At 40.0% G+C, this 14,667-nt stretch overlaps 1 protein-coding gene across 1 annotated transcript; it reads right to left on the reverse strand.

The window, feature by feature from the left end:
* Positions 1-4,194: 4,194 nt before the first annotated feature.
* On the reverse strand, positions 4,195-6,159 carry RBMXL2 (RBMX like 2). The gene has a single exon (XM_025357384.1). It carries the CDS (start codon positions 5,978-5,980, stop codon positions 4,796-4,798), a length of 1,185 nt encoding a protein of 394 aa, XP_025213169.1. The 5' UTR covers positions 5,981-6,159; the 3' UTR covers positions 4,195-4,795.
* Between the last annotated feature and the right edge of the window lie 8,508 nt (positions 6,160-14,667).

Consider the following 14,667-nt stretch of genomic DNA (forward strand, 5'->3'; position numbering starts at 1 on the left):
CCCCACACATGAAAAAAAAGGAAGGTCCAAAGTTTTAAGTTGTCCAAGTTATATGAATAACAGAATGAGAGCTTATGTATATGACCAAAAGATTATCTCTCTACTATAACAAGCAGCCTTCAAACCTGAGAAAGCTTTACTATTTCTTCCTAAAGTTTTCTCTAAAACTTTCATAATAGGTCCTCATATTTTTTATTCCCCTTGAGCAATTCGATAAATATGATAGTGAGATACATTCAACAAGGACATAATTGCTATGTAGTTCCTCTAATTTTCTGTGTTTGATATTTTTATTCAATATTACTAACAAAATATTTATCAAAATCATTTTAAATCATTCTTAGATGTGCTACACTGTAAGAGTAATTAGCTTCAGAATAAACTTCACCACAAATAGAACATGTAGGTTCTGAAAGAAATTTCCACGAGCATTGGATATCATGTGTGCACAGCAACAGCAATATAGCCTCATTTTGCTTGGTGAGTTCTGAAACACATTCTAAAGAGGAAAACATTTATGAGAACATAGTAACTATCCCCAGAGAGAACATTTATATGGAGGAAAAGAAGGAAAGTTATATCACTTTTAAAATAAAGGCTAAAAGGGAGGGGGCATGGAAACCACATAAAGGTTGAAAATGTTAGAGGCCCCAGTTAGGAGGAACACTAGCAGAAAAGCGTTCTCTATCTCACTTGGCCTGAGGTAAGGGGGAAAAGAAACTATTGCCCTATGGGGAAAAAAAAAAAAAAAAAATCTACCTCTAGCACTCCAAGATAGTCCCAGGAGCCACAGTAGGATTCAGGTTGTGATCAGAAACAGATGTTCAGGCTTCACCTTGTGGGGGATTCAGTAATGCTGTCAGTTGCCACGTGGACAATTTGAATGCTCCTGAAACCATTTTGGAAGGGAATATGGAGGAGATGCGGTTTCAGGAGTAATCGGAGAAAAGTACATGATAGAAAATATAAAGGTTTTTCACTGAGATACAAATTCTTTACATCTTACTCAGTGGGTGAGTTCTGGAAAACATGTGATAAGCTCTCTCTCTCTCTCTGTCATCACTATGAAAGTGATTATAAAGAGTTCTCAATTGACAAGACCTCTGGCATATTTTCCTACAAAGATAGCTCTAATAAATTAATTTTCAGTAAATACTGAGACTGTTGTATTATGAGAGCTCTACAACCTTTGTATGCTATAATCTCTTAAATTAACTCATTGAACTCCAGTGAATCTTTATTTTCCTAATGTTAATACTTTGTTTTTATTAATAGTTTCAATATTCAGGAGATTACTCCTCAGAAACAGCTTATTTGTTGATTGGAAAATGTTTTTCATCGCTATTACACTTCAAAACAGACGACAGAGGGAAAAATTGCACCTTCCTCTAAGATCTGGTTCTCAGGTATTGCAGGTTCTACCCTTGAGATTATGGTAAACAAGCTGTGGGCACAGTCCAGGATAGAAAGGTTTTAAGAACTCATTAAAATAGAATAAGGCATCATCCATATTGATGAAAGAACAAAGCCAGGAGAAATAATGATTGCCAAGAGTGTTGCAGCTGAGTTTCAGCATATTAATAACAAACGTTTTTCAGTAGTTACATGCTGGGTGGTATGCTAAGCTCTATTTTTTAATATTAAAATTTGTATTATAAAATATTTTGAACTTATGGATTAAGAGATGCCAATGTACAGACCACAGAAATTTAAGATGTTAAACTTGTCAGTTTTGCTTAAGAGCCATCACTTTTAAAGACATAAAACATTCAGCTAAAGTCCACTCCTCATCCCATCTTTTTCCTTTCCTCTTAACTCTAAATATCCTGATTTTTCATGCTATCATTCAAATTTTTTTTACTGAAGTCCACTCCTCATCTCATCTTTTTCCTTTCCTCTTAACTCTAAATATCCTGACTTTTCATGCTATCATTCAAATTCTATTTTTTTACTATACCTATATTTATGCAATTTGCCTTTTCCACCAAATATTAATAATTTGATATTTACTCGCAATGATACATGTAGACCTGGCTGATTCATATTGGCTTCTACCCTGAGCTTCATCATAAGAGTAAGTCTCAGTTGATCCACTCCAGGTAGACTATTTTTTGTTGTAAACATTCAAAGGGTGCCTTACTGACCAATCTTGTGCATATCTCCTTGTGAACATGTGCAAATTTCTCTAAGTCTATTCCTTGAAATGGAATTTCTGGGTCGTAAAGTATGCACCCTCCAAGTTTACTAGGCATTACTAAAAGTATTTCCAAAATGATTGTATCAATTTGCACATCTATCAAAAATATAAGTCCTTTGTCCATTTTTTTCTTGGTATTTTTTTCTTCTTACTGATTTTTAAGCATTCTTTTGGAAGTCATTTCAATGTAAATATATTCTTCCAATTTATGGCTTGAAATTTCACTTTGTTAATCATCACTTTTATCATTAAAATACCTTAATAATAATGTGGAAAACATTATCAATACTTTCCTTCTAAGTTTGTGCTTTTTGTCTTAAAATGGAATTCTTGACCCCAATGTGGTGAACACATTTCTTCATCTTCTTCTAAGTGTTTAAAAATTTCCTCTTCACATTTAAATCTTCAAACCATCTGGAATGTATTTTTGTATATGCTGTTATGGAATCTCAGTTTATCTTTTAACAGATAGTCTTTTTTTTTTTTTAGAAGTTCATTTTGCCACCAATGACTTTTTAAAAATTACCTCTGTTGTATAATGTGACAGAAGTGGACTCGTTTCTAAGATCACAGTTTTGGTCTATTGGTCTATCCTTGTTTGCTGATACCATACCATTAAATTGCTAGAGCTTTGTAGTAAGTCTTGGTATCTGTAGGATGAGTCCTTCCTAACAACTGTTCATCTGAATTGATTTGGCTTTTCTTGTTCTTTATTCCACCATGCAAATTTGAGGATTAGCTATCTCTCCCAGTAGTGTCTCTTTTCTAAATACTTGTTTCTTAATAATTTGTTGGTGGTGAAATGAAGCTATTGATATTTTTTGTGGTTGGTTTACCAAATCTTTTATTATTCCATCATTGATCAACACAAATAAACAGTGTTATTAGGCAAGAGGGGAGGTGAGCTGTGTGAAAGAAATCGTGAAGTGACTTCATTTAAAGTTGTATTGTTTTTCCAAATTAATTTGATGAAGTTGAGAATAATTATAATAAAGTCTTCCCAACCATAAGCATATCAATCTCTTATAGTTCTTCTTTTATGTCCTTTAATAAAGATTAGTAATTTTTTCATAAAGATCTTATTTTTGCTAGATTAATTTCTGGATCATGTTTTAGCTATTTCTTGCATTTGATCTTCTGAGCCACTAGTGTGTCCTCTCCTTTAATGCACCTACTTTATTATTTTGTCAAAAAAATCATGTTTTTAAAAGTTGTGTATGTGAGTGTGTTGCATTCAGATCCCTTTAAGTACTTTTTGTTGTTGTTCCCTTATCTGTTTCCTCCAGCAATTATTACACTGAACATGGGTCATACTCCTTAACCCGATCCTTCTTTCTCTTGTTGCTACAGTCCCTTGACTGTACAATTAACTTTCTCACAGATAAATTGGGGAATCCACAGGTGCTGAATGGAAAAGATGTTTAAGAGGAAACTTATGTTCCTCCTGACACACCTTGGAGAAAGACTCTAATCTCTTTCGGTTGAAGCCCTTCTCCCTACCTTAGAACTAGGAGACAACCCATCCAACCCCTCGCCTTTTGTGGACAGGAAAACCAGCCCCTTCATGCCAGTTTGAGATCCTCTGAGGTTGAAACGCCAAGCTCTTTCAGGGATTCTCTGACCTTTGCTCCCGAGCTCTGAAGCTGCTCACTTTTGATTCCTCCACCCCTAAGGGAAGAAGCTCAATTCTCTCCACAGGACTCAGTGGCTGGCTCTAGAGCCAAAGGCAAGTAGCTTGGAGTTAGGAATGGAAGCCATTATGGTCCCCAAATCCACCACTGGTTTATTTTCTACTTGTTTCTTAATAATTTGTTGGTGGTGAAAATGAACGCTATCAATTGAAGGATTTTGGGTTTGCTTGTTTTGTAGCTTTGTGGTTGGTTGGCCAAACCTTTTATATAGTATTCCACTGTCGTTCAAAACATAAATAGTACTTTTGGGAGTGAAGGGACAGGTGATCCTGTAGATTCCCAAAGAAAAGGCAAAAAGGCAAAACATGGCCAACATTATCCATTTACTTTTCAGATTTACTGACTGAATATAATTTTCTTTACATAAACATTTGATCTAAATCACTTTTGTTGTTGTTGTTGCTGGTTGTTTGGTTTTTAATACTGGAAACAGAGATTCAGTTTGAAAGATACCCTGAAATCTTAAGAGTAGCATACACCAATCCTTCCCACTCTCCACCCAAAATCTAGTTGGTTTAAATGAGCAGAATGATCCATTTTTCCATTTTAGGTGAGCAGATGTTTATGAAAGATCTTAGGACTGTTTGCCTCATTTATCAGAAAATTTACAAGGGAAGAAGCCATTAATCGAATTTCTACTTGTAAATATAAGAAGACTAGTACTCAGGTTCATATACTTTTAACATGACCTTGTTGAAAGAAACATTAACAATTCCAAAACTAAATTAAACGAATTTTAAGTTTTTTTCTCCCAAAAGCATAAAAATGGAGACGATCTTAACAGGAAATTCTTAAAAGGTAAAAACAACTCTTCCTTGTACTAGTCCTTGGGTAGTTACCATACAACAGGTTCTTCTTTTTGTTAGTTTCTTCGAAAAGGGCTTTTTGGTCCCAAGTCTGTTCCTGCTTAGTATCTGCTCCGGCCTCCTCCTCTCTCCATGCGGCCTCCTAGACGGCCTCCGCCCCTAGGCACCCTGCAGCCCGATCGGCTGTAAGAATCACGCTGGGGAGGGCAGCCCCTTTCCATGGACAGAGACAGCCCACGATCTGGTCTGCCCACCCGGTCTCGGCCCCTCGAGTAGCGGTCGCTCCGGCCATAACTGCTGCTGTAACTGTCGCGGCCGCCGCTGTAGGCATCCGGTGAGCAGCCCCGGTACTCCTCGTAGCGGCCTCCTCCTCCGTAAGATGGCGGTGTCCCCCGTCCTGGGGCGCCGCCGCGCAGGTCTCCGTAGCTCTCAAAGGGCTCTCGGTAGGAACCTCTGCTGGGATGATCCCCGTAGTCACGGTCGCGACACCCGTAGCCGTCTCGGTCGCCGTAGCCTCTCAAGGGACAGTCGTCCCGGACACTGGAGTGGCCGTATTCGCGGTGGGTGTACTCTCTGGGCGAGGGGGCAAAACCCCGGGGTTCGCGGTAGTCTCGGCTCGAGTAGCTGTCTCTGGACGAGTAGCCCTCATCCCGCGGGCCCAGATAGGGGTCGCGGCGCGGGGGCGGCGGCTCTCGGCGCGGTGGTCCTGAGTAGCCGTCTCGCCCCCGCAAGGCCAGGGCCCTCCCGCGCATTCCACCGCCGCTGCTGCGAGCCGGACCCGACGGCGCGGCCCTCTTCGGGGGTGGGCCGGCCCTGCGCGGCGGCGGCGGCGGCCCGCGCTTCACAGGCATCGGGGCCCTGGAGGGCCGCAGGTCGAAATCTCCCGCGTAGCCGCCGTCGTCATCGGGCCCGCCCCGGGAGGGGGAACGCCGCGGGCCGCCGCCACCTCCGCGGGTTCCGCGCAGGAACCTCGGGCGACCGCGGCTGCGAGGAGGCGGCGGGCCTCGCCGGCTGCTCTCGAACGCCGGTTTGGTGGCCTGGGCCACCTTGATGGCCTTACCATCCAGGGACTTGCCGTTCATGTCTCTGGCGGCGGCCTTGGCGTCTGCGGGGCTTTCGAAGGTGACGAACGCGAAGCCCCTCGACTTGTTGGTTTCTCGGTCTTTCATCAGGAGCACCTCGACGATGCGGCCATACTTGCCAAACTCGGCTTCGAGGGCTTTCTCGTCGGTTTCGAGGTTGAGGCCTCCAATGAACAGCTTCCCCGGGCGATCCGCTTCAACCATGTCTGCCGGTCGAACGGTCGGTCAGTGGCGGTGGGAGGCGATGAGGCGGCGCCAGTCGAGGCCTTCGAGCTCGCTCGTCTAGGGCGGCTCCTACCGGTCGGGCGGCGCGTAGTGGCTTAGTCCCCGGAACCGCTGCCTTAGCCCGCTGCAGGGCGCGCCCCTACTGCCTGTGATTGGTCGGCTGTCTGCGGAGGGCAGATTCGCCGTCGGGAAAATCGGCAGTTCTGTGTCTCCTTTTTAGTCTTTAACTTCCTATTCACCTGACCCGAGCTTAACGGCTTTAATGGCCTCCTGAAAGCTCAGGGAAAAGCCGTTAGGTGGAAAAAATTTTTTTCTATTTCTTTTAATGAGAACAATTATAATGATCCCAAACCTAAGTTACCCAAACCATTTTCAAACAGAAAAAAATAGTTAAATTTTAATTATTACTAAAATTATTAAGTTAAAAATCATTTTTCAATTATTGAAAAATAGAGTAATAACAGTTTACAAGTTTAAATTTTATCTTACTGATCTTTTAAAAATAATCAGCTTTTAGCCTTTTCGATCTTGTTTTGATTTTATTTGGTGCTATTGTCTTTATTCTTTCTACATTTATTGGATTTATTGTTTATATTATTCTCTTCTAATTTTTTAAATAAGGCACTTAGCACATTAAGAGTTTAAAAAATATTTCTTCTAATTGTTATATTTAAGGTTAAAACTTATTCTCTAGGCACCGGTTAATATCATGCCTTGAGCAGTTATATATGTTGTTTTCACTGTTGTTCAGTTCCTAATATTTTCTCATTTTTATTATTTCCTTTTTGGACCATGTATTAAAGAAGTATGTTTGTAAATTTTCAAACATATGTACCTGTTGGTTATTTTATAATATGCTCAGTACAATATCCATTGTTTTTCATTGAGACTTGCTTTGTGACCTAATATGGTGTAATTAATGTTCCATATATACTGAGCAGAAAGTGTATTCTCTAAATGTTTGACAAAGTTCTCTCTTATTTTGTGGTATTTAAATCTTCCCTTTTCTAACTTATTTTTTATTTGATAGAATTGGCAAACACTAGCACTCTTAAAATTTACCATAATTGTGGATTTGTAAATTTCTCTGTTTTTATGTCTGGTTTTTGCTTCATGTAATTTAAGGTTATATTTTGAGATATATAAAAAATGAGAATTGCTACGTATTCTGGTGAATACCTTTTTTATGTAATGATCCTCATCATTCGTAAAAATCTTTTTTCCTTAGTCCAGTTTGTGTGACGCTTATATCTTTTAGTACTTTTGCGATTTCTTCCTAAATCTTTGCTATCAGCCATGCCTTTCCCTCTTCCTTTTTTCCATCTTTCATGCCTTTTCTTGTAATAAGTGATTTGTCTTTGTTTCTTTTTCCTCTACTATGGAAGAAGTTATGCCTTCTATTTCTACTTTTTTGAATGACTGCCCTTAATGTTTTTATTGAATGCTAACTTAAAAATGCTGTCTATAAATTTACTTATAAAATCAAGTTTTATAAATAAATTTACTTATAAAGTAAATTTACTTTATAAGTAAATACTTTATAAGTTACTGCTTGATTAACTTTTATATATTTGTATATCCATGTAACCATGACCCACATTAAAATCTATAACATTTCCATCACTCCAGATGGTTCACTTGTGCCACTTATTAATCAAACCTGAGATATGCTCTCCTGGCACAATAAGACAAGATATCCACACCGAGGTGTGCAGTAGGAAAAAGGAGGGCATTTATTTGCAGGGCTCCAAGCAAGGAAGACCAGGCAGCTACTCTTAAATTCTGACCTCCCTGATGGCTTACAGGTAAAGATTTTTAAAGGAAAGTGTAAATTTCAGGAAAACAGAAGTTACAGGCAAAATCATAAGTCAATACGTGGAGGTTACACATTGGTATTGGCCCAAAAGAGAGATAGCTCTTGAAGTCGGGGGGCTTACAGGTCATAGGTAGATTCAAAGATTTTCTGATTTGCAGTTGGTGAAGAAAGAGAATTTGCAGTCAGCAGAGAAGAATGAGCTTTGGCTCCTGAGTGTGACTCCATCCAGGCCCCTCAGGAAGATATTAAGAACAAAGAATGATTGTCAGAGTTTAGTCCTCAGTTCCCTCTTATCTGAGTTCTACCTGCCTGTGGAATTGTTTGGTGGGATCTGGGTTTCGGAAAGACAACTCAGGGACATATGTTAAGACATTATATTTTGTGTCTATAGGGGAACAAAAAATCTCCTGACTCTAACTTCCATGGTTATTGTTTTAGGTTCCTATTACTTTCTTGCTTATTAATTTCCTTATTCATTTAAGGAATTTGATGAAGTTCCTTCACTTCATTCCTCAGGGCTAGCTAGGTGCATGGAATTTCCCTTAAAGGAACTCCAGATTTTCCTTTATTTCCATATTTGTAGGGGAGGGGTTGCACAGGCCCCTAAAACAGGGTCTCTGCTCTGCAAAAAAAAAGATATGATCAATATCAAAGTTTGGGCGAAAACTGGAATGCTTACATGGGCTTTATGTGAAATGATTGTGTCTCTTTTACCTGAATGTATTTTGGGAATGGATATTGTGTCTGACTGGGGAATGCTTCCCTGCCTAGTGTTATAAAACACAAGGCATATAAATTCCACCTTTAAGCAATATTGATTATATTTGCTAAATAGGAAGGAACAAGATTGTTCAAGCTCACACAGTGTAGAATAAAACCTGAAGTGCTAGGATGCACAAATTCTGTGTACAATGGACCCGTGTGGAGGGTAGATTAGGGCTTGTGGCAAAAGCCTGGAGGGCCTCCAACCAACAACTACAGGGACTTTGAAGTGGAGAATTTACATCTGAGTCGATTACTAGCTCAATCTCAGACATTAATTGAAACTGCCCCATGACTGAAGAAAATGTAATAATCTTATTATCTTATATCAATTAGGATAGTTATTGTCAAAAGCACAAAAAGAATAAGTGTTGGTAAGGATGTGGAGAAATTAGAACCCCGGTGTAGTGCTGGTGGGAGTATAAAATGGTACAGCCACTATTAAAAATAGTTAACAGTTCTTCAAGAAATTAGGAATAGAATTACCATAGGATTCAACAACCCTATTTGTGGATATATAACCAAAAGATTTGAAAGCAGGTTCTTAGATATTTGTACACCCACACATGTAGCAACAGTATTCACAATGGCCAAGAAGTAGGAGCAATGAAAGTATCCATTGACAGATTAATTAATTTAAAAATGTAGCATAGTCAGCCCTCCATATCTGTGGGTTCCACATTTATGGATTCAGCCACCTGAGGATCAAAAATATTTCACAAAACACTGTGTACGTACTGAACATGTACAGACTTCATTTTCTTGTCACTATTTCATAAACGATACCTTATAAAAACATTTCTGTAGCATTTACATTGTATTAGGTATTATCAGTAATCCAAAGATGATTTAAAGTATATGGGAGAATATGTGCAGGTTATATGCAAATACTACATCATTTTGTATCAGGGACTTAGCACCCTTGGATTTTGGTATCCTTGGTGGTCGTGTAACCAATTCCCCATAAATACCAAGAAACTATTCTATATACACATAATGAAATATTATTTAGCCTTAAAGAAGGAAATTCTGACATATACTACAACATGGATGAACCTTAAGGACATTATGCCCTGGAAGCACTCCAAAGGCAGCCTTTTTGGGATTTTTATGGAGGCTTCACGACACAGACACAATTGATTAAGTCAATCTATAGCTCATTTCCCCTCCCTGGAGGATGGAGTGTGAGGCTGAAAATTATCCACCTCTAATCATGGCTTGGTATTTCTGGTGACCAGTGGCCATCCCAAAGCTATCCAGGAGCCCGCCAAGGGTCACCTCAATAAAACAAAGGGTACTCGTATCTCCCAGGAAGTTCCAAAGGTTTTAAGACCTCTGTGTCAGTAACTGTGAGCAGAAATGAAACATATTTCTTATGTCACAATAGGAATACACTACTGGGGGAGCAGGTAGATTCTTTTCCCCAGGACTGACTTGGAATATTGTGAGGAGGTGTCAGATTCTATACTATGGATAGTACCCTGTGAATAGTTCTCAAATGACCAGCAGAAAGTTGTTTGGTTTATAAATAGCAGTTTCAAGGTAAATGGACAGCATCCTATTTGGAAGACCACCTCTATGTTTGAAGAACATAAAAACAAACCAGTTTAATGGGAAATACTATGTGTTACTTTCCTTATAGTGATGGAAGAATTGAACAAAGATAAAAATCCCCCGCTTGAGTTTTTACTGCTTTGTGGATGGTGACCAGTGGCCTGACCATATGGCCAGACAGAGAGCAATGGAAAACTGCCTATTAAAGGCATACCCATAGGAAAACCAGCAAGGGAATTTGGGGAGGAGTGCATTAAGGTAGAACACGTTGATACCCAACAGAAGAATACATTTGTAGGTTCAGCAGGTGACTGCAATTGACCAGTAGATATCCCAGTATGCTTGCTTGAAGTGGCCACCTGGGTCCATGAAATGAGGGGACACTGGGGGCCTGCAGCAATGTAGAGATGGATTAACTCTAGACATATTCCTCTTGCACCTCTGAAGCACAAAATACCACTAAAAACTGTTTTGTCTTCCAAAAATAAGAGATAGACACTGCAGATGGCTGTGTGTCAACAGTTCCTGGGAGAAGACCTTGAACAAGCTGGTAGGTGGGATTGATGCTGGCTATGAGTGGGTCTTGACAGGAATAGACACTGGACTTGGCTTTCCTTACCCAGTGATAGATGCAAATGTTCAGAGAACAGTCAAAGAATCAGAATATAAGATATTGCATCAATTTGTACTACCAAGTAACATTTCTTCAGACTGAGAAACACCTTTCACAATCTATAATTTCAAGAATGGGCAGAGAGGTATTTTCCTCAGAGTAATATAATAATTCAATAGAGAATTGGAATGGGCATTTGAAACACTGGTTGCCTAAAATGGGAGAATATAAAAGCATGAAGAGCTGGCTTACACGCCTTTGCAAATGTGTGCTTACACTCAACAAGGAGACAAGAGTCTCCTAGATAGATTCCTGGTTTTCTGGTAGATCAGCAGGATAGGGAGTGGGAGAAGATGCTGGTATGACTATGCAATTTTTCCCACAGGAAAGGTGACTGATGACTATACTTTCTTCCCCATGTCACCTTAACTTTGTTTTTCCTACTTCATGGCCACAGGTTCAAGGCTGCAACTGCAAGTGCTGAAGGCAGTGATGATTCCTAAACAATAAAGTATAGCTGCATTCTAAACTTTATGTCAGAATTTCTGTGGGCCTGATGGGGCAGATTGTGCCTTCACCTCATCTAGAAATAATGGGATTGACTGTGAACGCAATTATATTGTCTAATGGTAAAAATAGCCCATTTCTATAACTATTTAACACTACCTATATGAATGGTAGTGGGCTGATGGAGAGGTACTTACTAGATTAGTATTGCTGCCTGCAATTAGACCAGCACAGTGGTTGAACCTAATGTCACTTCCAAAGGTAGAAAATTTTGTATACATGGAGAGAAGGAGAAATAGTAAATGAGGATAATGCAACAAATAAATGGGTTCTGTAATGAGGGAAACTCAGTAGTACTTTAACACCTTGAAAGAGGCTCAGAGCAAAAGATGTTATTATCTTTTACTCAGTTATATCTGATGCCTCGAAGGGTGAAACCATCTATTGCTGACACCACTCCTGCTATTGGAACTAGGCAGGATCAAATGAAAGCCTGCAAACTGGAGTGACCTCATCCCAGGAGACATTTTCATGAAATATGATAATAGACTGAACTAATTATTAAGGACTGAATGGGACTCTACTAGTATGCCAGCATTTTTTGACTTAATTTTTTAGTTACATCTACCATAATGTAATATTGTTTTACACTTGCATTGTTGATAAAAATTATAATACCAATACCAATAGTCAAATGAATTGGAAAAAATGAGTTAAAAGCCCCTATTCCTATACCACACTCCTTCCTCAAAATGTTGCTCGGACAGGCGATCCTTTTGCTATAAAGAATCCATGCTCAAAGACCAAGGGGTATCCTGTGATATAATAAAAATATATATATTTGGTCTCTGTCCTGGTTCCTGGTATAGAGCTTCTAAAACCCTTGGAGACTCCTGAGTGGTAGGACTGTCTTTTGTTATCCATAAAGAGCCCCTTTGACCATACCTGAGTTTATGCTAATGAGGTGATTTATAGTCGGGGCCCTGGATTACTGTAGGATGGGGGCTGTTCACCAGAGAAACGAACTCTGTGAATGGAGGGTCAGAACTTTAGCCCTACCTCCCACCCTGACTTCCAGAGAGAGGAGAGGCACTAGAGGTTGTGTTTAATCACTGATGGCCAATCATTTAATCAGTTACATCTATATAATGAGATCTCGTACAAAAACTCCAAGCAGTGGGATTTAGGGAGTTTTTAGGTTGATAAACGCATGGATGTGCTGGGAGGGTGGCATGCCAGAGAGAACATGGAAACTGTACACTTTTCCCCCTTCCCTGCCTTATGTACCTCCTCATCTGGATGTTCCCTCCTATCCTTTATAATAAACTGTAATCACAAGTGTATAGAGCACCCTTGACATAACTAACTCCATCTTAGAAAAAGACTCCACTTTATATTTCATAGGACACTTTGCCAACAAGGATGTTTTGTTTAATAAGCAAATTAAAAAAATAAAGATGGCATCCAATCACATAAAGACACAAACAAGAACTCTTCCACTATCAGTTCTCATCAAAGGACAACGTGACTATAAAAGATTAGCCCTTGAGCAGCTCAAAATGGCCATCTTGGGTGATACTATCTTGCAGTCAAAGACTCTGCCTTGGGCTGGGCGTGGTGGCTCACGCCTGTAATCCCAGCACTTTGGGAGGCTGAGGCGGGTGGATCACCTGAGGTTGGGAGTTTGAGACCAGCCTGACCAACATGGAGAAACCCCGTCTCTACTAAAAATACAAAATTAGCTGGGCATGGTGACACATGCCGATAATCCTAGCTACCAGGAAGGCTGAGGCAGGAGAATCACTTGAACCTGGGAGGCAGAGGTTGCGGTGATCCAAGATCGTGCCATTGTACTCTAGCCTGGGCAACAAGAGTGAAACTCCATCTGAAAAAAAAAAAAAAAAAAAAAAAAAGGACTCTGCCTTGCAAGACCAACAGACCACCCAGACCACTTGGCTCAGACCAGGACTCTTTCTTCTTCACTTTCCCTGGACTGATTCGTTAACCATTTCTCCTATCTGATAGAGCAGGAGCATCACCATCTTGGTCAAGGCCCTAATTCTAAAGTTCACCTTAAAAAAAACAAAACAAAACAAAACAAAAAAGACTGCCTAAATCCAAAGGGCATCAGCCCAATGGCTAAGGTCAGCATGACCATAAACCACAAATAACATCTCCAACCAGAAACATTTCAAACTCCTCCCCAACCAAAGACATGCTAGCCCCTAGATAAGACCCCTCCGACCAGGAAGATTCCAGCCTTGAGATAACCCCTCTCTGGGCCAGAAAGATTTCTGTCCCAAGACAACCTCCCCTCCTCCCTGAGAGATTGCAACACCGCCATAAACTTCTCCACACACATAAACATTCCAAGCTTGTGATAAGCCCCCTCACCCTAAAACCAATATATACTCTTAGTCTGTAAGAGAAAGTGCTCCTGACCACTATCAGCCAGGAGCACCTTTCATGTTTTAACTAAAGAAAACCTGTCTTTGACTGCCAAGCCATATTTCATGTTTCTTTCCTCTTTAACTCTTACATTTCTCTTTTTCCTCTTGGTGATAAATATTATTTTGCTTTTGTGAAATGTTTAACATATAACATTTAAATATTGGTTAAGCACACTACTATGTATGGTTTGCCATATTGGCTGACTTGTGGAGTGACTTGAACCTGTGTGACCATAGCTCTGGCTAGGGAGTAAACAGGAAGTGCTATGGAGAATTGTCTCCGTGGAACTCCAGGTGGCATTTATGATTGAAATAGCATCAATAAAAGTCTGACATTGTGGAAAGACACACACATGCATGGACCTGGTCATTTCTAACCTTGCATTGCTCATGACAAAATGTATAGTACTTTCTTGAGTCCTATGAATGGTTCTTTTTTTTTTTTTTTTTAAATTTATTTATTATTATTATACTTTAAGTTGTAGGGTACATGTGCATAACGTGCAGGTTTGTTACATATGTATACTTGTGCCATGTTGGTCTGCTGCACCCATCAACTCGTCATTTACATCAGGTATAACTCCCAATGCAATCCCTCCCCCCTCCCCCCTCCCCATGATAGCCCCCGGTGTGTGATGTTCCCCTTCCTGAGTCCAAGTGATCTCATTGTTCAGTTTCCACCTATGAGTGAGAACATGCGGTGTTTGGTTTTCTGTTCTTGTGATAGTTTGCTAAGAATGATGGTTTCCAGCTGCATCCATGTCCCTACAAAGGACGCAAACTCATCCTTTTTTATGGCTGCATAGTATTCCATGGTGTATATGTGCCACATTTTCTTAATCCAATCTGTCACTGATGGACATTTGGGTTGATTCCAAGTCTTTGCTATTGTGAATAGTGCTGCAATAAACATACGTGTGCATGTGTCTTTATAGCAGCATAATTTATAATCCTTTGGGTATAT

The sequence above is a fragment of the Theropithecus gelada genome, chromosome 14 (assembly GCF_003255815.1).
Source record: "Theropithecus gelada isolate Dixy chromosome 14, Tgel_1.0, whole genome shotgun sequence".
Taxonomy (NCBI): domain Eukaryota; kingdom Metazoa; phylum Chordata; class Mammalia; order Primates; family Cercopithecidae; genus Theropithecus; species Theropithecus gelada.